The sequence below is a fragment of the Pristis pectinata genome, chromosome 18 (genome assembly GCF_009764475.1).
Source record: "Pristis pectinata isolate sPriPec2 chromosome 18, sPriPec2.1.pri, whole genome shotgun sequence".
Lineage (NCBI taxonomy): Eukaryota > Metazoa > Chordata > Chondrichthyes > Rhinopristiformes > Pristidae > Pristis > Pristis pectinata.
This window is the reverse complement of record NC_067422.1, coordinates 3,587,381-3,612,812: the sequence shown is the minus strand read 5'-3', so window position 1 is coordinate 3,612,812 and position 25,432 is coordinate 3,587,381. Positions and strand designations below refer to the sequence as shown.

The 25,432-nt window shown below is 43.0% G+C and overlaps 1 protein-coding gene across 1 annotated transcript in view; it reads right to left on the bottom strand.

Moving 5' to 3' along the window:
* LOC127579779 (sodium-coupled monocarboxylate transporter 1-like) overlaps positions 1-25,432 on the bottom strand; it is a 68,118-nt gene that overhangs the window by 25,691 nt on the left and 16,995 nt on the right. Inside the window, 3 exon segments of the mRNA XM_052032698.1 lie at positions 1,790-1,857; positions 13,104-13,155; positions 22,637-22,702. Of these exon segments, the coding sequence (XP_051888658.1) occupies positions 1,790-1,857; positions 13,104-13,155; positions 22,637-22,702 (186 nt within the window).

Sequence of the window (25,432 nt, the reverse complement as noted above, 5' to 3'; positions counted from 1 at the left end):
GGTGATAAGGCTAAAAAAAAGTTTTTATAGACTAACATTGCCAGTTCAATCACATCTTGTCCTTTGAGGCTCATGTGCAATTTAATTACATTTAAGCTTAACACATTAAATTGCCAGGCTGTAGAATACACACCAGAGCTGAAGCAGACATTGGGGTCAAGAATTTCTTCAAACATTTCCACGTAAACAGATGTCCACCACACCCCCTGCAATTGTACGTGGTTAAAGGAAACAACGTAGCTAAGTCGAGCAAACTGCATCCATGCTGCAAGTTATGCAGTTAACCCTGGACTATGAATGTTGTACAGTACACCATTTGCCAGCAAAAACCTATCCACCTCCCTGGCCTATTACCAATTTTTCTCTACTGTCATTCCTGTTCAAAATCAGGCCAAACAATTTTCGTCATCACAGCTGCCTGAATTGTTAAACAGACTGCTGTTTTAATCCTTTCTCATGCACTGGTAGGTGGACAAATGTTTATCTTTTATAATACATGTACATCAAAGCCTGAGGAGAGTGGCCTGTTAAACTTGAAATTATCTTCAAATGCAATATTCTAACCACTGAAATTGCCAATTTTTATTTGTGCAACATTGCTCAACTGCACAATTACCTCAGTACTGCCAGTACCTCTCCTGTACCTTTTTGATAGTGCCTTCAGTCACCGCCTTCAACTCAGCTTTCTTTGGTGCTCTGTTTTACATTAGTGCTCTCAGACTGGCCACAGTATCTGCAATGAACACTTTAATAATGGCCAGTAACATCTCCTCCATCATGAATAGGACTTACAAGCATGCTTATTTCCCCTTTGGACAGCAAAAGATGTAAGTGTGTCAGTAAATATTACGTATTTTGGGTGATGTGCCTATTATGGTTGAACAGCTGGCAGTGTACATATGTTGTGAGATGAGGTTATGAAGTGTGCAGCTATGCTAACTGTCTAAGGACCCGATGAAGCATAGGAATATTAGATACGAATCCTGATTAATGGAAATTGTTTGTAAATGAATAATTAGAATGTGGGGAGTTGAGCAGTGGTTAAAACTGGAGGTGAGGTTTGTAGGGTATAGCTTTCATCAACTTTCACTATTCTTGTAAAGTCATTGAAGTTCTAACAATTGTGCATCCGTATACTTGGGGCTTGACATGGCATTGATGTCTACAGCCATCCTCTACTATTATCTGATGAGTCCTGTATAAATTGTGCAACTCTCCTACTTTCCAATTCCTCCATCCAAACCTCCATTGCAGGATCCAAAACCTTGAGGCTTGCTCTCTTCTATATCATGCTTTTGATTGTTTGCCAGGTCAGATTCACCTCCTGCACAACTATCAGCATGTGTCTCAGAAACCATGCACAACCCGCTTAGAAATTGCAGGGTCTGCCAAATTCGGATTTTGGGACCTCTGTTGATGTGTGTAGCTCATCAATTTTACAGTTAGCACTGGCTGCATACATAAGAACTAATGAAATAGAAGCAGTAGGCCATTTGGCCCCTCATGAGTGTTCTGTCATTCAATATGATCATGGCCAATCTACCCCAGTATGAGTTTACTGCACTAATCCCTTATCACTTGATTCCCTTGATTTCTAAGAATCTATCGATACATACATTTTTTAATCACAAGGAAATTGAATCAAATTAGCATGCTGTTTGCTTTGCAACCAAGAATGGATTAATTGTGCACTGCAATCCCAACCCGTCTCATGTACTATCCAAATTAACTCAGAGTTGTCTAACCATATAATTACTCATTGCAGTAAATATTCAAATTCATTTCTTACTAGTGCTGTATACAGTGTACACACAAACGCTGTGGTTACAATGGAAATCCACAAATTTATTCCAGTAACTGCAAAAGCAATTGAGAAAAAGTTCACATTATTTAAATACTAAATGATCAGAAATTACTACGTGGAAAAATAAATCGCAGCAATGTAACCATTCCTCTATTTTAATTTATTGCAAGAACGTGGGCATTGGCAGTTAGGTCAGAATTTATTGCCCATCCCAAGTTGCCCATGAGCTGAGTAGTTGGGACATTTAAGAGAGCAGTTAACAGTCACTCTCATTGATGTGGGTCTGGAGTCAAAGGTTAGAGCAAGCAGGGACAACAAATGTCCTTCTCAAAAAGGACATTAGTGAATCAGATAGGTTTCTATGAGAATCCAGCAGAATCATGGTCAGCACAACTGATCCTAACTTAATTATTCCAAAATGATATACTTAACCAAATTTAAATTTCCCAGTTGCCTTGGTGATATTCAAATCCTTATTACTGTATCAATAAGTTTAGGCCTTCAAAAACTGGTGTGATGATTTACCTACTGTGCTATGGTGCCCTCAGACATATGCAAATACTGGACCAATTTTGAAAACCCAGCTTTGTTGGCAGCAATTTCTTAGACAAGTCACATTAACAAATGTTTCATGCAATAACGAAGGGGCATACACCAGTTATTCTGATTTGCACTCTCTGTAAATCTGACAGAAATCAGCCAGCAGGCCAAAAGTTATTACACACCATTCCAACCTAAAGCTAGGGTGGCAATGTGGCCAGTTGAAAACAGAACTTCTTTACACCAAAAAAAATGGCTATTGGTTGGCAGGCCAAAGCAGGGATTCCCTACATTAGTATGCATGCTTTCCTGGCCTTCAAAGGAACAAAAATTGTTATGGCACTGGAGGTGCAATTTGTGAAATCAGGAGTATCTATCTGGCATTTTGTGAAGCACTTTGGGATGTCTTATTAAACTTAATATATAAGATAAGATATCTTTATTAGTCACATGTATATCGAAACACACTGTGAAATACCTCTTTTTGCGTAGAGTATTCTGGGGGCAGCCCGCAAGTGTCGCCATGTTTCTGGCGCCAACATAGCATGCCCACAACTTCCTAACCCGTACATCTTTGGAATGTGGGAGGAAACGGGAGTACCTGGAGGAAATCCATGCAGACACGGGGAGAACGTACAAACTCCTTACAGACAGTGGCCGGATTTGAACCCTGGTCGCTGGTGCTGTAAAGCGTTACGCTAACCGCCACACTACCGTGCCTGCTCAGAAGGTATTATATAAATTCAATTTGTTGTTGAAATCAAAATTTAAAATTATTTGACATTAGTTACATTCTGCTTCTGGTGAGATCCATACCTCTGCCACCAACCATTCTCCACTAATTCCACTCAAGACAGGCACAGAAGTATTCTTCAATACTTACAGTATTCCTTACAGTACAACTGCCTGCCATTGTTACATAAAAGCAGGGCACCGAGGTACAGTGAAAAGCTTGTCTTACAAACTGATCATACAGGTCAATTCATTACACAGTGCAGTTACATTGAGTCAGTACAGAGTGCATGGATGTAGTACAGGTAAATACAACAACAGTACAGAGTAAAGTGTCACAGCTACAGAGAAAGTGTAGTGCAATAAGGTGCAAGGTCACAACAAGATAGATCTTGAGGTCATAGTCTATCTCATTGTATAAGGGAACTGTTCAATAGTCTTAATACAGTGGGGTAGAAGCTATCCTTAAGTCTGTTGGTACATGCCCTCAGGCTCCTGTATCTTCTACCTGATGGAAGAGGAGAGAAGAGAGAATGTCCCGGGTGGGTGGGATCTTTGATGGCTGCTACACCAAGACAACGAGAAGTCCAAGGAAGGGATGCTGGTGTCTGTGATGTGCTGGGCTACGTCCACAACTCTCTGCAGTTTCTTGCGGTCCTGGGCAGAGCAGTTGCTGCACCAAGCCGTGATACATCCTGATAGGATGCTTTCTATGGTGCATCTGTAAAAGTTGGTGAGAGTCAAAGGGGACAAACCAAATTTCTTTAGCCTCCTGAGGAAGTAGAGGTGCTGGTGAGCTTTTTTGGCCGTGACTTCTACGTGATTTGACAGGGACAGGCTGTTGGTGATGTTCACTCCCAGGAACTTGAAGCTCTCAACCCTCTCGACCTCAGCACCATTGATGTAGACAGGCGCATGTACACTGCCCCCTTTCCTGAAGTCAATGATCAGCTCTTTTGTTTTGTTGATATTGAGGGCAAGGTTATTGTCATGACACCATTCTACTAAGCTCTCTATCTCCTTCCTGTACTCCGACTCGTCGCTGTTTGAGATACGGCCTACAACGGTGGTATCATCTGCAAACTTGCAGATGGAGTTAGAGCAGAATCTGGCCACACAGTCATGAGTGTATAGGGAGTAGAGTAGAGGGCTGAGGACACAGCCTTGTGGGGCACCAGTGTTGAGAATAATCATGCCGGAGGTATTGCTGCCTATCCTCACTGATTGCGGTCTATTTGTTAGAAAGTCAAGGATCCAGTTACAGAGGGAGGTATTCCTAGGTCTCAGAGTTTGGTGAGAAGCTTACTTGGACAAGCTTACAGGGACCTTCTTTATACATAATAAAGTCTGTTAAACACACTCACAGCAAATAATATTCTGTGGATTTTCAGTACTGAATTTTTCAAACAGGCTGTAAGCTGAAAGGAAATCTTGAAGTATTTGTTTATACAAACAAACTTTCCCTCCGGACAATAAATGAATTTTTTTTTAAATTGCGGATGCTAGAAATCTGAAATAAAAACTAAGTGTTGAAAATACCCAACAGGTCAGACAACATTCTATGAAATGCTGCCTAATTTGCTAACTATTTCCAGCATTTGCTGTTTCTCCCCCTTTTTTCATCTGGATACTTTGCAATGTGACCAAAAGGTTGTAGATCAACACATTTATAACAAATGGTGCAAAATGAATCTATTCCTGTCCCCAAAAGTCTTTTGAAAGTATAAACATCAGAATCTCCCTAAAATAAGACCCAGTCTTTCAAAATATTGATTGCAAACTTTTTTCCCTGCAAAGCATTTTTATTGTGCCAAAAGCTGGATATCCAAAATTACTATATTGGACAGTTCAGGGTCACGTACTAGTTCAATACAATGAAGATGGCACAATCAGGGAGAGTGTACATCAATCAAATTGTCACAGGTGTGATTTTTAATTGGATTATAAATAAAGAAGAGCTCAAGACAAATATTAGCAACTGTAGGAAGCTGTAGTCAGAGCGATACTACATTCTGAGTGATCGCCAGATGATTTATGTTCAAATCACCTAGAGTTAAAGATTGAGTAATATTTCAAGTTAAAGAATAACATGCATGGGAACTGCAAAGTTAATTGCTAGTAGTCAGGGAAAGATACTTATCAGTATGTTATAGCTTACATCTAAGGGTTTAAGTTTGTAGGATGCAGAATATAGAGGTCATAATAAAGTACAACAGCTGTAATAACTCTAAGTGCTGCAAAGAAAAGCTGCCCTCAATGGAACTGAAAATCACCTTTTGAACAGCAGCAATATTTCGTGAAAAAATTCAGTGTTCCTCATCCAAAGGGTATAGATATGTAAAAAATCCAATGAATTTATGAACACTGGCAAGGTAAAAAATAACCATATTTCCCTTCTTGCCCAAGGTCTTATGATGACTGCAATGTTGACACATCCCTGTGTTACTCCAAGGTAAATACTGCACAACACACTGCATTCATATGATCACATAAATTAGGAGCAGGAGTTGGCTACTCAGTCCCTTGAGCCTGCTTCGCCATTTAATAGGGTCATGGCTGTTACGACTGTAACCTCCACACTCCAGTCTACCCACTGTAACTTTTCATTCTCTTTCTTATAAAAAAACTTATCTCTGCCTTCAAAATATTCAAAGAGAGTTTCAAAGCCTCACAACCATTAAAGAAAAAAGTTTGCCTCATCTGCCTTAGATTGGTAATCCTCATTTTTGACCACAAATTCTAGAAAAAGCATACTCTCCACATCCACCCTGTCAAGATCCTTCAGGATATTGTGTTTCAAACAACTGCTTTCTCTCTCTTCTAAACTCCAATGGATACACACTTTGCCTGTCCAATCTTTCCTCACAAGACAACCCACCAATTCCAGATATTAACATAGTAAACATCCTAAAGGAGACCAATATTGTGCATAATACTCGATTTGTTTCTCATCAATGCCAGCTATAACTGAAGTAATCTGCCCTTCTTTTGTATTCAATTCCCCTCATAATAAACAATAACATTGTAGCTTTCCTAATTACTTGTTGTACCTGCATACTAGAACATAAAACAGTACAGGAACAGGCCCTTCGGCACATGATATCTGCGCCGACCTTGATGCCAGTCCAAACTAATGTCATCGCTCTGTCTGCAATGGCCATCCTCAGCTGCCAGATGCAAGCCACTTCAACTCCCCTCCCCATTCTCACACTGACCTCAACCTCCTCCACCACTAAAGGAACAGCACCTCATATTCCGTGTGGGTATTCTACAACCCAACAGCATGAACATTGAATTCTCCAATTTTAGGTAACCCACACACCCCATGTTCCTTTCTCTCTCCTCCTGATCCACTCAGGCCCACATGCACATCCCCTTATTTCCAAAACCTCCTACCACAGCCCTCGGTTACCCAGTTTCTTTCGCCCCCTACCTGGTCTGCCTATCACCCACACCACTCACTTGGTCCCTTATCCTGTCCTGTCCCCTCTCCCCAACTGTTCCCTTTTTGTCTAGCATCTCTCCCTTATCTGGTTCCACTCACCACTGTCCTTATCAGATTCCATAATCTGCGGCCCTTTGTTGTCTCTACTATCACCTCCCAGTGTCCATTGCTATCCCCACCCCTCCATCTGCCCATCCTCTCCTGAATCCACCTATCGCTTTCCAGCTTCTGCCTCACCCTCGCTTCTTTATTCTGGCTATTTCCTCTTTACACTCTCAGTCTCGATGCAGGTTCTTGACACAAAACATTGACTATTCCTTTGCTTCCACAGATGCTGTTTGAACCGTTGAGTTGCTCCAGCAGTTTGTTTTTTGCTCCAAACTAATCTCATCTGCCTGCACATGGTCTATTATCCCTTCATTCCCTGCCTGGTTGTGTTCCCGTCTAATTGCCTTTTAAACTAGTCTTTTGAGAATCATCCACTGGGACACCCCAGATCCCTCTGTATCTCAGAGCTCTGCAATCACTCACCAATTAGATAAAATGGTTAATTTGTTATTTTTCCTGCCAAAATGGACAATTCATTTTGCCATATTATTCTCCAATATTCTCCACTGCCTTCTCACTTGACTTATCTATAGCCCTTTGTAGCTACCTTGCATCCTCTTCACAATTTACTTTCTAACCTACCTAACCTATCTTATGTCCAAATATCCTTCAAGAGGGTAAACCATCACAAGGCCTCAGGCCCCAACTGTGTACCTGGCCAGCTACTGAAAACCTGTGCCGACCAACTGGCTGGAGTGTTCAAGGGCATCTTCAACCTCTCACTGCTGCGGTCTGAGGTCCCCACCTGCTTCAAAAGGGCAGCAATCATTCTGATGTCCAAGAAGAGCAAGATGAGCTGTCTCAACGACTATCACCCAGTAGCACTTACATCTACCATAATGAAATGCTTAGAGAGATTAGTTATGGCTAGAATTAACTCCTGCCTAAGCGAGGACCTGGACCTGCTGCAATTTACCTTCCACCACAACTAGTCTACAGCAGATGCAATCCCACTGGCTCTCCGCTCTGCTTTGGAGCACCAAGACAACTGCAAGACATAAGTCAGGCTACTGCTCATTGATTACAGCTCAGCATTCAACACCATCATTCCCTCAGCGCTAATAACCAACCTTCAAAACCTGGGCCTCTCTACAACTGGATCCTCGATTTCCTTATTGGCAGACCACATTCAGTGCAGATTGGTAACAACATCTCCTCACTGACAATCAACACAAGTGCACCTCAAGGATGCGTGCTTCGCCCACTGCTCTACTCTCTCTACACTCATGACTGTGTGGCACAGCTCAAACATCATCTACGGCACCACAGTTGCTGGTAGAATCTCTGATGGAAATGAGGCGGCGTACAGGAGTGAAGGAGACTAGCTGGTTGAGTGGTATCGCAACAACAACCTCGCACTCAACGTCAGCAAGACCAAGGAACTGATTGTGTACTTCAGGAAGGGGAAGTCAGAAGAACACACACCAGTTCTCATTGAAGGGTCGGCGGTGGAAAGGGTAAGCAAGTTCCTGGCTGTCAACATCTCAAAGGATCTATCCTGCACTCAACACATCGATGCAATCACAAAGAAGGCACGCCAGTGGCTCTACTTCATTAGGAGTTTGAGGAGATTTGGTATGTCACCAAAGACTCTCACAAATTTCTATAGATATGTGGTGGAGAGCATTCTGACTGGTTGCATCATAGCCTCCAATGCACAAGATCACAAGAGGCTGCAGAGGGTTGTAGACTCAGCCAGCTCCAGCACAGGCACAACCCTCCCTGCCACTGAGGACCTCTTCAAGAGGCAGTGTATCAAGGCAGTGGCCTCCATCATTAAGGACCCTCACTATCCGGGACATGCCCTCTTCTTACTACTATCGGGGAGGAAGTACAGAAACCTGAAGACCCACACTCAATGATTCAGGAACAGCTCCTTCCCCTCAGGCATCAGATTTTTGAACGATGCATGAACACTACCTCATCATTCCTTTTTTTGGACTATTTATTTATTTTTGTAATTTATAGATTTTTATGTCTCTGCACTGTACTGCTGCTGCAAAACAACAAATTTTAAATAACATGTCAGTGATAATAAATCTGATTCTGATCTTTGAACCTTCAGCAAATTTAGCAACCATACCTTTGGTGCCTTCAAATAACTCATTATACAACTTAGGAGCTACAAGTTGGGGGTCCAGCACCATTCCCTGTGGCACGCGCCACTTAATACTTCTTTCCAACCAGATAGATACATCTATTCCTGTCAGCTGCCAATATGTTACATACTATACTTTTCATTTTCTGCAATAATCTTTGATGCAGGGCTATCAATGTCACCTTGCAATTTCATGCAAGGTTCATTGAAAACATCACAAGGTCAAAAGTGGGAATGCTTGCTGGTAATTGTACAATGTTCAATTCCATTCAGAACTTCTTAACAAATTAAGCAATCCATGACTGCGTGGAGCAAGACTAAGACAACTTTTAGTCATAAGCCACAAATCATTTACAACAAGAGCAAGTCTATCACGTTCCATTTACGTTCAATACCATTACCAAGTTACCCACCATCAACAACTTGGGGGGGTTACCATTGACAGAAACATGACAGGAGCAGCCACACAAATACAGTGGCTACAAGGGCAGGTCAGATGCTGGTCAATGACGCACTTCAAGACACCCCAAAACTTTTTCACCATCTACAAAGCATAAATCAGAAATGTGATGCAATCCTCATCAATTGTTTGAATGACTACAGTTTCAACAACACTCAGTAAGCTCCTCAGCATCCAGGACAAAACAATCTGCTTGATTGGCACCAATCCACCATCATGAACATTTACTTCCTCACCACCAGTGCATTGTGGCTGCAATATGCATGATTAACAAAGCTCACTGCAAGAACTTACCTAGACATCTCTGACAATATCTCCTGAATTCATAACCTCTATCACCAAGGAGGACAAGGGCAGCAGATGAATGGAAACATCCTCCACCCACCAAGTCAAAAAGATCCTGACTGGAAATCTATCACCATTTGGTTAGAACATAGAACAATTACAGCACAATTCAGGCCCTTCAGCCCACAAAGCTGTGCCTAACATGTCCCTACCCTAGAAATTACTAGGCTTACCCATAGCCCTCTATTTTACCCAGCTCCATATACCAATCTAACAGTCTCTTGAAAGACCCTAACGTATCAGCCTCCACCACAATTTCCGGCAGCCCATTCCATGCACTCACCACTCTCTGAGTAAAAAACTTACCCCTGACATCTCCTCTATATCTACTCCTCAGCACCTTAAACCTATGTCCTCTTGTGGCCATCAATTCAGTCCTGGGGAAAAGCCTCCGACTATCTTTGGTTCTAAAAGCTGTAACTCTTTACTCAACAATGCAACGAGAGTATCTTCAGAAAAATTGCTACAAATCAAGAAAGTTGTTCACTATGACCATCACCTCCTCAAGGATAATTATGGATAGCTTTTAAATGCTGAACTTGTCAGCAATGTCCATACCCCGAAAAATGAATTATAAAATAATAGCAGGAATACCACTGTTGAATGGTTCCTTATCAATGGAACAGAGGGACCTCTAATTTACTGCAATATGCTGTTACAGCATAAAATGGATAGAATGTGTTGGAACTGATAGAGACATAGCAAGAGTAGAAAGAGAAGAATATGACAGTTGTGAACATGCATCCGAACATGTTTGCTATGGGGAAGGCATCAAAATTCTTGGAAGTTATCATGGACATTGTTTTGACAGAGAAAAGAAAATGAGGTTGGGGGTTCAAGGGTGAAGATGATGCAATGAGCGGGCAGTCTTGAGAAATATGAACATAGGCAATCATAGCCAAATCCATAACCAGCCATACAGTGCTGCAAACATTTTTACTGATTTCATCAGTTTAGCCAACATCCATATTTTGGAATAAAACTGCAAGCATAACATGCCCTCATAACAACCATGGCCACACAGGAAGAATGCAGAAATAAAAATAAAGACAGTTAATACAAACTGGAGAGAATCGCTAAAGCCACCCCCACACCATCACCTTGCTTCCAAACTACCAAAAATCACTTTTCCTCTTTCCCACACAAGTTGCAATACCTGCCATTTCACAACCTTGTTTCCCATCTTTCAGTGCCTCAAATACTTCTTCTCACAAGTGCAGTGATTTACTTGTACTTCTTTCAATTTTAAATACTGCATCTGCTGTTCACAATACAGCCCTCTCTCTCCTGGGGAAAACAAATGCAGGCAGGATGATTTTTTTTGCTGAATCACTTCAAATCCATCCTCAAGCGAGATACTGTTATGCCGGTCTTCTGGTCATTTTATTTCTCCCACTCTGACTTCTCTATCCTTGGTCTTCTATACATTCCAATGAAACTCAGTAGAAGTTCCAAGAATGGCATTTCACCTTTAGGCTAGGCACCTTAAAGCTTTCTGGAGACATCATGACATTCACTAATTTCAGATCATATCTGCCCCATTTTCTTCGATGACAGTTATTGGCATGTATTCTGCTATTGCTATTTACAGCTCCTCCAGACTTGCCTTCTGTTCCTCACTTTTCTCCTTGCAGCCACTCTTTGCCTTGCTGTTCATCTCTTTTGTTGCTTAAATTATTAGGTCCTTTCACACTATCATAGACATTTCTCTTTCATTCTTTCACACTCTCCCATCTTTCCCAAAGCCTATACTTAAAAACTAACAAATTTCAAGCATTTTCCAGCTCTGCCAGAAAAGGCATTAACCTTAAAAGTTAAGTGGCTTGCTTTCACAAATGCCTCGTGGCCGTTAATAATACATTATTTTCTGCTTGTATTTCAACTTTCCAGTATTCTGGACTTTTATCTTTGTATTAGTACTCTTGAAGATATTACTAACTTTTAGTGAGGCAGCTGACAGTAGAGATCATAGGGTTGAAAAGACATTTTTTTTAAAAAAACAGGGTCCTCCAGTACCTTGGAATCTATTCGTAACACCATAATAAGTGATTTGGAAGCTGTGGCACTAAAGCCACTGAGGTTGATTTACATAGCCATTGCAGACAAGGTTAATGGCAAGTGAGATGGCTAACTTGCCTCTCAATGAGGGTGCCTGAAGGCCTGATAATACTTTTGCAGTTACATTTCATATAATTAGAAGCAGAGTTTCCACTGCTTGCCATTTGGAAGGGCAGATGATATGGACTTGTAGCAGTACATTATAGGTGAGGTCAAAGGTCATATGAAGGCTAGATTTAAGTGGCATTAAAATATAAAGAATGTGTTGGCAGCAAGCGTTCAACTTGCCTTTATGACTTATAATTCCCAAAACGGATTTAAAAAAGTCAATGCTAAATCTGTTTTCATCCTCATGCGATTACAGCTTTGATAAGATATTTTTATTAGTCATATGTACATCGAAACACACAGTGAAATGCATCTTTTGCAGAGTGTTCTGGGGGCAGCCCACAAATGTCGCCACGCTTCCGGCGCCAACATAGCATGCCCACAACTTCCTAACCCGTAAGTCTTTTGAAATGTGGGAGGAAACCAGAGCACCCGGAGGAAACCCATGTAGACACAGGGAGAATGTACAAACTCCTTACAGACAGCAGCCGGAATTGAACCCGGGTCGCTGGCGCTGTAAAGCGTTATGCTAACCGCTACACTACCGTGCCTCTAAATTCTTCTAAATAGCACTGCAAAACCTTAGTATACCGAGATATATAATCTGCTGTAACATAGTTACTGGTAATTGTATTTGTCTCATTGTACCAACTACTGAATTAAGGAGGCTGGGCTGGTAACTCCTCTATCAGCCTGGAAGTCATTCTTAGAAAGAGGGTGCATGTTAATCCTCTACATTGCCTTGTCCATTATCTTCGAATTTAAAGAGATTATTATTCAAAATATTTATTATGCAACTTATGCTAGGAAGTGTGACTACCCATCAAATACGACAGAGGATATTGATTACAATTAAAAAAGCACGTTAAATAATATCATTAAAAATACCCACACCCCTCAAAAATATAGATTTGCACATGACACAAGCCAACCAACATGAATATTTTAACATACAGTATCTTAATATATGTAAAAGTTTGAACTTACATTGTGCATATTATTTCTTCAGATTGCCCCAAGGTGCCTTGTAGCCAGTGTACTTTTGAAGTTTAATCACTGTCATTAGATAGGAAACATGACAGAAGTTCCTGCCAGCAATAATGGCCACATAATCTGATTTATTGACATTGGCTGAGGGATAAATATTGGCCATGGCCAGTACTTAAGGAAGAACTTCCCTGCTCATTTTAACATCTCATCCAAAAGTGCAGCACTCAACGTACTACACTGAATTTCATGGATATTTTTCTGGAGTGGAAGTTGAACCCTAATGTTTCCAACTCAGAAGTATCCTATCCATGAAGCATGAACTACAGTCTTCTATTTAAGCGAAAGCTAATATATTCATTGCAGCATGGAATGGACATTAAACAAAACAAGTATCATGAGAAAATATGTCACTTACCTTGGCTTAGTGCTAATGACGGTGCATACGTGACAATGCCAAGATAAAAGAACTGAAAAGTAAAAGAAAATCATATTACCGATGATACAAATTAATAACGTGATCAGGATCTGTCTTACATCCACTCGACATAATCATTTTTCTTATAATTAAAAGCCTAAAAAGAATTCATTGGTTAACATGTTCAATTTTGCAAAGTTCTAGATGTTAGGATATCTTGGGATATAAGCAGGGAACACTAAACAAGTTCATGGCTCATGTTCCCAGGACATGAAAATTGAGGCATGACAAAAGAATGGATAAACTAGGGAAGCAAAGGCTGAGGGATTATATAAAATCATGAGTGGCCCAGGTAGGGTAAACAGAAAGGATTTTATTTCCTTAACAGAGGAGTCAAAAACCAAGAACATTGATTAGAGGGGAGACAAGGAAAAATTTTTCGTCTAATGGATATAGAGGTCTGGAGCTCACTGCCTGAAGGGGTGGTAAAGGTAGAAAATCTCATCACATTTAAACAGTACTGGGATATGTATTTGAAGAACCCTCACCTGAGGGACAAAGGACCTAGTGCTGGAAGCTAGAACTGGGTTAGCTCTTGTTCGAACAACACAGATACAATGGACCAAGTGATCTCCACAATAGGCTGAATGATCTCCAACTGTGCCACAATTTTCAACAATTCTAGGATAACATTCTCCAGGAATTATCCTTTAGTTTATATGAATTAATTGGGTAAATTCTCATCTGGAATCAATAGTGATTGTTGAAAAATTTGGGAGGTTGTGCATCATTTTATTTATATGGACTTTTAGTTGATAAAATCTCTCAAGAGAATATAAACTAAAGATATTGTGGAACTGAAAGCAAATTATTGACTCATTAAAATGTCGTATTTTCTTACAATAAAGGAGGCCATTTGATCCATTGAGTTTGTGCCAGTTCTCAAAGCGGCACCATCAATTCCCCATTTATTTCCCGGTAACCTATTCTCTTTTACATACCCATCAATTCCATCCTGATACTCCTGATTACCACTTACACTAAGGGTAATTTACAGCAGCCAAATTAACCTACCAATCACTGTCTTTGGAATCCAGGAGGAAACAAGAATGCCCAGGAGAAACCCATGCTGTGACAGGAAGAGAGGGCAAACTTGACATAGACACCACTGTATTGTTGGAGCTGTGAAGCAGCAGCATCTATTGCACCACCGTGACAACCCCCCTCCCACCACCACCCCATAGGGTGATCCCTTTCATGGTGGGGTTGAGGATTAAAAGTCACAGGTATAAAATAAAGGGAGCAAGAATTAAGAGAGACTTGAGGTAAAGCTTTGGTTCCCCCACACAAGACTTAGTTCGAATCTGGAATGCACTGCCTACAGATGTGATGGAGGTAGGCTGCAGAGACCTTCAAGAAGGAATTGGATAAATGTATGATGGTGAAAAATTTACAAGATTGTTGAGAAGAGGTCAGTGGATGGTAGTAAAAAGTTACTCCAGTAAGGAGCTGGTGTTGGTCCAATGGGCCAAATGGCCTCCCTTTGCACTGCTCCTACACCATATTTCTACAATTCTCACCTTAGATAAAACAGAAAATGCTGGAAATACTCAGGTGGTCATAAAGTGTCTGTGGAGAGAGAAATCTGAAGAAGGATTAGCAACCAAAGATATTAACTCAATTTCTCACTCTACAGATACTGTCTGACCCACCAAATGACTCCAGCACTTCATACCTTAATTTCACATTTCCAGCATCTGCAGGACTTTGTTTTTACTCCAACCTTCTTTGCTTCTATCTGTCCACCAATTAGAAAGTACTGATCCATTCTTTTCATTTCCAAAGTCAATGACCGCCACTCTCCACACCCAAATCCATCTACCACAGCTTTGCAGTCTTTATCTATTAATATCTCTTGCAATTTGATGCTACCAATGCACCTATCTTTGTTTCATCTGCAAGCCTTGATATGTGGCTCTCCTCATTATTTTGCCTTTAGTAAATACAGTAAATAAATTGCTTTGTGAAAACACTAATTATGTTTTTGCCCACATGTCTCTATCTCCTATTCGGCTAATTGACCTCCTAACCATGTCAAATCCTTGCTTTTTTATCTTTAATTTTCAATGTTAGTTAACAGTTTTTATAAAGAACTTCATCAAGTGCCATCAGGAAGTACACACAAACAACATCATGGACAATCTCCTGTCCACTGCTTCAGTTAGCTCAGGCAAGACCCATCCATGCTGCTTGTCTCAGATCAAATGAAAATTTTCAGTGTTCAGTGATTCTATTCTTGCTAATAGACTCTAGTAAACTTCCCATGAGATGTCAAGCCAATAGATCCAATTTTGGTGCTTCCCTCTCTCACCTTTTTTAAATTGCAAGAGTACTTTGTGAAATTTTCTAATTTAGAGGAACGGTTCCAGAATTGAGAGAATGGTGGAAGATTATGGTTAGTGCATTGGCAATTGTTCACATTATTTTCCTTGAGATCCTGAGACGGAAACCATCCGGTGCAGGGGATTTTTGTACTTTTATTTTGTTTGATCCTATTAATTTATTGATCTTAACTTAATGAGCGTCCATTCCTGATTCAGTATTAGTTTTCTTGGTATGTTTGGGATGCTATCCTCTGCAATATTTAGAGATGCAAAGCAATTATATTTTCATATTTTTGTCTATAATGACACTATTAATAGAGTATACTAGTCCTTATCATAAATGGAAACTACATCACACCAAGAGGTAAAGCATACAAGAATGTATTAAAAATAAAGACCTATTCCTGGGGAATGAGAGCAATGCAATAAAAATAAAGGCTGCTGGTGCCAGGGGACCAATGTACAACTCCCATTAAAGGCTTATATCTACTTTCAATGTATCCTGAAAGTTTTCTCTCTGTATCTTCTTGTTTTATTGTCTATTAACATGGAAGCAATTTCATTCTTTATCATTATTGCTACTCCTACCCCTACCAGATTTTCTCTCCTTCCTGTAGACCTTATAATCCAATGTTGTAGCGGTTGCTACCGCGGAATAAAACAAAACTCTACTCAGAGGATTGCCAAACAGAACTGGTTTATTTTCCCACCTTGCGCAGGCCCTTTAAGGGAGAATGTTCCCGCCCAAAACAACCGGCAATGACGTAAGTCCTATGTCATCAGGACTTTCCCGCGCGCGGGTTCTCCCCGTCGCTCAGAAAGACGAGGCCCGCCGCCATCTTGGGCCTCGTCGCTCCGACGCCGCGCGAACCGACTGCCGAGCCGGTTCGCCCGACTAGACGGTGAGTCGCCACACAACCCCCCCCAGAACCGGCGATACAGTCCCCAAGGTCCGTGGGCTGTGCCAACTGCCGCTTAGGCTCTGCGTCGCGGCGTGGCAACCTCGACAGGCTGTTGCAGATCCAAATGGGCCGGTTTGAGGCGGTCCGCCGTGAAAACCTGTTCCCTGCCTCCAATGTCCAAAATAAAAGTGGATCCGTTATTCCGTATGACTCGGAACGGTCCCTCATATGGTCGTTGCAATGGCACCCGAGGTGTGCCCCTGCGAACGAAAACAAACTTACAGTCCCGTAGTTCCTTGGGCTGGCAGGATGGGGCTTGACCGTGCCGTGAGGTGGGAATTGGGGCCAAGGCGCCAAGCTTCTTGCGCAGTCTTTGTAGGACTGCTGGGGGTTGTTCCCCTTGGTCCCGAAGGGCAGGTATGAAATCCCCGGGGACAACTAGTGGCGCCCTGTATACATGCTCAGCTGACGAAGTGCGGAGGTCTTCTTTGGGGGTAGTGCGTATGCCGAGCAGGACCCAAGGCAGCTCGTCAACCCAGTTAGGACCCTTCAGGCGGGCCATCAAGGCCGATTTCAGATGGCGGTGAAAACGTTCCACCAACCCGTTTGATTGAGGATGGTAGGCCGTGGTGGTGTGCAGCTGCGTCCCTAGCAGGTTCGCTAATGCAGCCCAGAGACTGGAAGTGAATTGGGTGCCTCTGTCTGAAGTGATGTGGGCAGGAACGCCAAAACGTGAGACCCAAGTTGTGAGCAGCGCCCGGGCGCAGGAATCAGTTGTGATGTCAGTCAGGGGGGTTGCCTCAGGCCACCTCGTGAACCGGTCCACAATGGTAAGGAGGTACCGGGCTCCTCTTGAAACCAGCAGAGGGCCCACGAGGTCGACGTGTATGTGGTCGAACCTCCTACGGGTAGGCTCGAACTGCTGTGGTGGCACCTTGGTGTGTCGCTGGATTTTTGACGTCTGGCAGTGCGGACAAGTCCTGGCCCACTCACTGACCTGTTTGCGCAGGCCATGCCAGACAAACTTGCTGGCGACCAATCGGACAGTAGATCTGATGGACGGGTGCACCAACCCATGTACCGAGTCAAAAACGCGTCTCCGCCAGGCTGCAGGGACTATAGGGCGGGGCTGACCAGTCGCAACGTCGCAAAGTAGGGTCCGCTGACCTGGACCAACCAAGAAATCTCGGAGCTGCAGACCCGAGACTGCGGTTCTGTAGCTGGGCAGTTCGTCACCGGCTTGCTGTGCGTCAGCTAGGGCCATGTAGTCGACACCCAAGGATAGGTTGTGGATGGTTGGTCTGGAAAGTGCATCAGCAATGACATTATCCTTTCCGGAGACATGTTGAATGTCAGTTTTGAACTCGGAAATGTAGGATAAATGTCTCTGCTGACGAGCTGACCAGGGATCGGAGACTTTGGAGAAGGCAAAGGACAGAGGCTTATGATCGGTGAAAGGCCTGCCTTCTAGAAAGTATCGGAAATGCCGGACCGCCAGATACAGCACTAGAAGTTCCTGATCAAAAGCGCTGTACTTCAGTTCAGGCGGTCTAAGGTGCTTGCTGAAAAATGCCAAGGGTTGCCAGCGGCCTTCGAGTAGCTGTTCCAGTACCCCACCTGCCGCGGTGTTGGACGCGTCTACCGTGAGGGCAGTCGGGACGTCAGTCCTGGGGTGTACCAGCATCGTGGCGTCTGCCAGGGCGTCTTTGGCCTTAACGAAAGCAGCCGCAGCCTCGTCAGTCCAGGTGATGTCCTTGCCCTTACCAGCCAGCAGCGAGAACAGAGGGCGCATGATACGGGCTGCTGCAGGGATGAAACGATGGTAAAAGTTGACCATCCCAAGGAATTCCTGTAGGCCTTTGACTGTGTCGGGGCGGGCAAAATGGCGGATAGCATCCACCTTGGCGGGTAGGGGTGTTGCCCCGTCGCTGGTGATTTTGTGGCCGAGGAAATCGATAGAGTCAAGTCCGAATTGGCACTTGGACGGGTTGATCGTGAGGCCGAAATCACGGAGGCGGGAATACAGCTGACGGAGGTGGGAAAGGTGTTCCTGGCGGTTACGGCTGGCGATCAGTATGTCATCCAAGTAAATGAACACCAAGTCCAGGTCTCGGCCTACCGCGTCCATCAGCCACTGGAAGGTCTGCGCGGCGTTCTTAAGGCCGAACGGCATCCGAACAGGCCGAATGGGGTGATAATGGCAGTTTTGGGGACGTCATCCGGATGGACCGGGATTTGGTGGTATCCCCTAACAAGGTCCACTTTGGAAAAGATGCGGGCCCCGTGTAAGTTCGCTGCGAAGTCCTGGATGTGAGGGATGGGATAGCGGTCCGGGGTGGTGGCGTCATTCAGCCTGCGGTAGTCGCCGCAGGGCCTCCACCCTCCGGTGGCTTTGGGGACCATGTGCAGGGGGGAGGCCCAGGGGCTGTCTGACCTGCGAACAATCCCCAGCTCCTCCATGTGACAGAACTCTTCCTTTGCCAGGCGGAGCTTGTCTGGAGGTAATCGTCGTGCACGGGCATGAAGGGGTGGCCCTGTGGTAATGATGTGGTGTCGTACCCCATGTGTGGGCCTAGAATTTGTAAACGAAGGTGCCAAAATCGATGGGAATTCGGCTAGGAGCTTGGCGAAATCGTCGCCAGAAAGGGAGATGGAGTCCAGGCGCGGGGCTGGTGGGCTGATTTCTCCCAGGGGATAGGTCCGGAGAGTGCTAGAGTGGACTAACCGCTTCCTTCGCAGGTCGACTAACAGGTTGTGGGCCCAAAGGAAATCGGCTCCTAGGAGTGGTCGGGCGACGGTGGCAAGGGTAAAGGTCCAGGTAAAACGGCTGCCACCAAAGTGTAATTGAAGCGTACGGGTGCTGAAAGACCGTATCGTTGTACCGTTGGCGGCATTGAGTAGAGGACCTGGTGGCCTGTCACGAGTGTCGCGGCCTGTCGGGGGCAAAATACTGACCTCCGCTCCAGTATCAACGAGGAAACGCCGTCCAGATTTCTTGTCCTGAACGAAGAGGAGGCTCTGTCGGCGGCCAGCCGCCGTAGCCATCAGCGGCGGCTGGCCCTGGTGTTTCCCTGAAACTTGCAGGGTGGGCGGCATCGACGGGCCTCCGCACCCCACCTCTGATGGTAGAAGCACAGCTGGTCACCCGTGTCGTCGTCTGCGTTCCTGGGGCGTGGCTGCTCGGTTGCTGGGGCCGGGCGAGGCAGGCGTTGGGCTCGCGGCCTGGTGATTTGACTGACGGACAAACCGCTCTCGCGCTTGGCCCTCCACAGGACATCTGCCCGGGCGGCTACCTCACTGGGGTTGCTGAAGTCGGCGTCAGCTAACAACAAGTGGATGTCATCGGGGAGCTGTTCGAGGAAGGCCTGTTCGAACATCAGGCATGGCTTGTGTCCCTCGGCCAATGCCAGCATCTCATTCATTAGGGCGGATGGGGATCTGTCCCCCAGGCCATCCAGATGAAGCAGGCGGGCGGCGCGCTCACGACGGGAGAGGCCGAAGGTCCGGATCAAAAGGTCTTTGAAAGCCGGGTACTTATCTTCCTCCAGAGGCGACTGGATGAAGTCTCCAACCTGGGCGGCTGTCTCCTGGTCCAGAGAGCTAACCACATGGTAGTACTTCGTGGAGTTGGAGGTGATCTGCCGAAGGTGGAATTGCGCTTCGGCCTGGTCAAACCAGATGCTGGGCCGAAGTGTCCAAAAGGTGGGCAGCTTGAGGGCCACTGCGTTGGCTGCTACGCTGTCGTCCATTTCGCAGGTCCAAAAGCCGTTTGGACCGTCGGGGTCACCAATGTAGCGGTTGCTACCGCGGAATAAAACAAAACTCTACTCGGAGGATTGCCAAACAGAACTGGTTTATTTTCCCGCCTTGCGCGGGCCCTTTAAGGGAGAATGTTCCTGCCCAAAACAACCAGCAATGACGTAAGTCCTACGTCATCAGGACTTTCCCGCGCGCGGGTTCTCCCCATCGATCGGAAAGACGAGGCCCGCCGCCATCTTGGGCCTCGTCGCTCCGACTCCGCGCGACCCGACTGCCGAGCCGGTTCGCCCGACTAGACGGTGAGTCGCCACAATGTGTTCAATTTCCAGCCCCAAACCTCTTGTATCCAGGCTTCAGCAGCGGGAACATGATGTGCTTTCCAAGTTGGATTTGCAATTCATTCAATCTTGTCAAACACAGATATGGAAAATAATCAAAAAGTTGAATGGAATGCTTGCCTCCATATCTATATTGGAATACAGAGGAATAGAAGTAATTCAAAATTCTGTTTGGACCACAACTTAAGAGAATAGTTATAGATACCAGACCTTAGAAATGAAATGTTGGAGGAGGTACAAATTACATAGTTACATAATTAAGGGTTTAATTCATGGAATTCATAAAGTTAAATGGTGATTTGAACTATTTTTCCAAGATATAGATAGAGTTAGGATAGAAAGATAGAGATATTGCTAAGGGGGTTAGAACTAGGTGTTGTAGTCTGGAAATGGAGCCAGTGCTTCTGGAATGAAATTAGGGAATTCTTCTGCACACAAAAAGGTAGTAGAGGTTTGGAATTCTCTTCTATGACGACAACTACTTTAGGTCAAATGTTAATTTTAAGTTTGAGGTTGATAGATTTTTGTTAACCTGAAGTACGGTATAAGGGATTCATGGAGGAACAGGTAGATATACAGTATATGCCTTAGTTCACAGCCACCCACTGCAGAATGGGGATACAGGCTCAAGGGGCTCAATGACAAATCTATTCTCTATGTTTTCCTTCAAAGGGAAATGCTTTCAAAGGCATATTTTGCTCATTATTTAATACATTGTCATACTCCTCAGAGTCTTCTCTGATCAACTGTCATAACTGTAGGAGAGTGGAGCACAATCCCAGTTTTTTTTTAATTTTTTAAAAAATTTTATTTACAGCGTGGTAACAGGCCCTTCCGGCTCAACAAGTCCGCGCCGCCCATTTTAAACCAAATTAACCTACCCATACGTCTTTGCAATGTGGGAGGAAACCGGAACACCCAGAGGAAACCCACGCAGACACGGGAGAACGTACAAACTCCTTACAGACAGCGACAGGAATCGGAACCCTGATCGCTGGCGCTGTAATAGCGTTGTGCTAACCACTACGCTATTGACAAAAAATGGTGGCTTCCTACTGCCGAGATTTGTAGTCGTAAAGCACGAGAAGCCCTAGGAAATTCCTATTGAAATAGTTTTGACAAGATGATGAGGGCAATAGTCACCATGCACCTTTAGCACATTTGTCCCCCTCCATTTTTTTTTCATCACCCATCATTTCCATGCCTTGCACCAGCTCAGAGATTGTGATTCCAAGGACCAAGATAAGAACAGTTCACAAACTGAGTCACAGAAAACAAGGTAGATGAGTGGACGAGGAGTCAACTTTCATGAATTCTATCATTGAAAGGTAGCATAATGTATTTTACAGTAATCTAGACATCTGGACAAAGAATCTGATGACCCGAGATCAAGTCCCACTATTGCAAATGGGAAACTTATATTCGCTCAACTAACTAATCCAGAATAAAAAGTTAGCATCAGTAAAAGTGACCTGGAAGCCACCAGATTGTCCTTTCAGGAAGGAAATCTTCCATTCTTGCTCACTCTGGCCTATATGTACCACCACATCCATAGCATCACTGGCATCTCCTAACCTCCCTCTAAAATGGCCTGGAGGTCACTTGGTTGCATCCCCTACAAGGATAGTAGCAGACCATGAAGACATCTCTCAGGATCATTTAAGAATGGGCTGTTAAAAAGTGCCACCCTGCCCCCAATCAGAAAGGTAAAATTCACTAATTGAAGCTCAGGGAAAACCAGCTTAAACAGGTGTGGCAATTAAGTCTTTTGACACTTTGGTCTCAAGGCCTTTAGGAACTGGAGGGGGAATCTCACATCTGCCATCCTGCCGATTAGTGGCCCTTGAGCAAGTACCGGTGGAACAAAATAAAAAGAAAACACAATTTTTTCCAAATAAAAGCACCCAGCAGACTATAGCAACTCATAACAACAGAATTTGCCATTGCATTTCATTAAGGGAAAATTTGGGAATCCAATAGTTGTTGGCAAGACAAACAATTAGCATTGGTGATGCATGTAAAGTCCACATGCCCAAAAAAGTGCCAAGAGGAACTACACAAAATCACATGAAATTATAGGAATAGTATTAAAACCCAATGACAATCACATACAATTTGAAAAGCATTTTTAAATGTACCTTTGAACTTACCATATATATCATGAAGCAACAAACAACTTGGTATCTCACCATCTTTCCAAATCTTCTGTTAAGATACTGTAAAAAACAATTTTCTGTCAGCTTTAATCTTGATTCATAACCAAAGAATAACTACTTTATTCTGAGTTTATCTCAGTCAAGATTCTTCCACTATAGGCTCATTAACACCTATATGGCCCCAATAATTCATAACATTTCAATACTAGAATTATTTTTCTTGGAAAGTAAGATTGTTAATAGATGCATGTCATTAGAGAGTTTAATAGTATTTCTTCCACAATTTATACTATTTAGGGGCACCTTGGAAGATACCTGCAACAAACCTATATTGTCAAGTTTATGAAAAAAAAATCAGAGGTCCAACAGAATTTAGCAAGTTAAGAAGTAGGAAATGAACTTGTTGATTCTGAAAAACAAACAAACCCAGGTGTGCTCATCAGCTACAACCTGATACTGATATCCCAATCATTCTAGATGAAAAAGTAATGCATAAACAGCACTATTGATCTTAGAGACAATTCACTGTTTCTTAGATCAGTTTCTCAGTAACATGATTGATCACTGCTAACAGGATCAGTCTCTTGTCTTCCACATTAAAACTACTTAGATCAAGGGAAAGCTTCCACAATAGAAAAAAAACATTGAACAAGAAAATTGCCTAGCGGGATTTTGGATTATTGAACACACTTTAAAAGACTGACAAAGTCACAGGTCCTGATGGCTTCATCCTAGGATTTTAAAAAGAGTGGTTGGTGAGACAGTTATACATTGCTTTTAAAGTTCCAAAATCCCCTAGGTTCAGGGAAGACTCCATTAGATTGTAAAATAGCACATGAAATTCATTTAATCAAAAAAGAGAGAGCACAGGAAACTACAGGCCAGTAACTAAACATCTGTACATGGGAAAATGTTGGAAATTATTATTAAAGACAATATTGCATAGCCACTTAGAAAAAAAATTAAGGGAATCAGGCAAAATCAACATGGTTTTAGTCATAGAGTTGTACAGCATAGAAGTGGGGCTCCCAGCCCACCACGTCCATGCTAACCTTTTTCTCCCATTTGCCAATTTTGTGAAATGAAAATCACATTTGACCTTTTTATTGGAGATTTTCAAAGAAATAGTGATGTATATGAAAGCAGGCCAGTGGATATACCATACTTAGATTTCTGGAAGGCATTTATTAAGGTGCCACATCAGATTATTGCAGAAAATAAAAGCTCATGGTATAGGAGGTAACATATTGGCATGGATGAAGGATTGTTTGGGTAACAGAAAATAGTCGATAAAAATGGAACTTCTTCTGATTAGTAAAATGTAACAAATGGTGTGCCACCAGAATTGGTGCTGGGGCTTCAACTTGTTGCTATTATATAAAATGACTTGGATGAAGGCACCAAAGATATAGTTACTGAATTTGCAGATAAAACAAAGGTAGGTGAGAAAGTAAGTTGTGAAGAGGACTTAAGGATGCTGCAAAGTGATATGGATAGGTTAAATGAGTATGCCAAGATCTGGAAACTGGAGAACAACATGGGAAAGAGTAGAATTGTCCATTTTGGCAAGAGAAAAATAAAAATAGTGTATTATCTAAATGGTAAGAGATTGGAGAGTTCTGAGATGCAGGAGTCCTACCTCATAATTCACTAAATGTTAGTGTACAGATAGGGTAAGTAATTAGGAAAACTAACAGATTATCATTCATTGCTGGGGAATTGAATACAAAAGCTGGGAGTTATGCTTCAATTATATAGGGACTACATCTTTAATATTATGTAGAACCATGGCCCCATATGTAAGGAAAGCTGTAAATATATTAGAAACAGCTCTGAGAAGATTTTTTTTACATTTATAGCGGGATGGGCAAGTTGGCTAACAAGGTTGGACAAACTTGGCTTGAATTTGCGGGAGTTTTGGAGAGTGAATTTGATTGGAGCATTCAAGATGCAAAGGGGCCTTGATGTGAAGAGGGTTTTTCCATTTTGTGGCAGAATCTAGAACTAGAGGGTTGCTGTATGAAATAAGTTGTCCATTTAAGTCAGAAATGAGGTAAAATTTTGACTCTCAGGGGTTGGGAGTCTTTGGAACCTTTCTCAAAGGGGATGGAAGGAGAAAAGGCAGATTCTTAATAAGCAAGAGAACTAAAGTTTGCTGGAGTAAGTGGAAATGCAGAGCTGAAGTTACACTCAGATCAATGACATCTCATTGAATTGTAGAACAACCCAAGGGCTGAAGTGGCCTAGTCCTTCTACTAGTTTGTATCTTTCTATGACAGGAATAGTTTTGGACTTGGAAAGAAATTTTCACTTTCAGGTAAAAAAATACCACAGTCAGATTGAAGTTACGATGGCATGAAAGGAAACAAAAGGAGATGAAATGCAGTCTTCATAAGATTAAACCTGAAGTTGCAGAAGGCAAAAACAATAGTGAACTGTTACAAGAAATCAGGAAAGAAGCTGTTAACACCTTTAATCTTTGTTGAAGCAATTTTTGTAATGTTAGCAAATAAATAGTGTTCTCCTCAATTTCTCACCCTTTTTGTATTCAGAACTAAACAACCTATGAACACCAAATACACAGAAGTTAGCATCAGTCAAATCAAATAGCAAGTTGATTTTGAAATGTTCCATCACTGGGTACCCCAGACTCTGCACTTTTTAAACTTTGGATGTAGGCTTCCTAGTCTCTGCACAGATAACTCATCTAAATGGAGGCAAAGTTGCGCAGTCATAGGCTTTTGGTGGCAGCTGCAGCCTAGCAACATATTACGTAGAACAATATAGCAC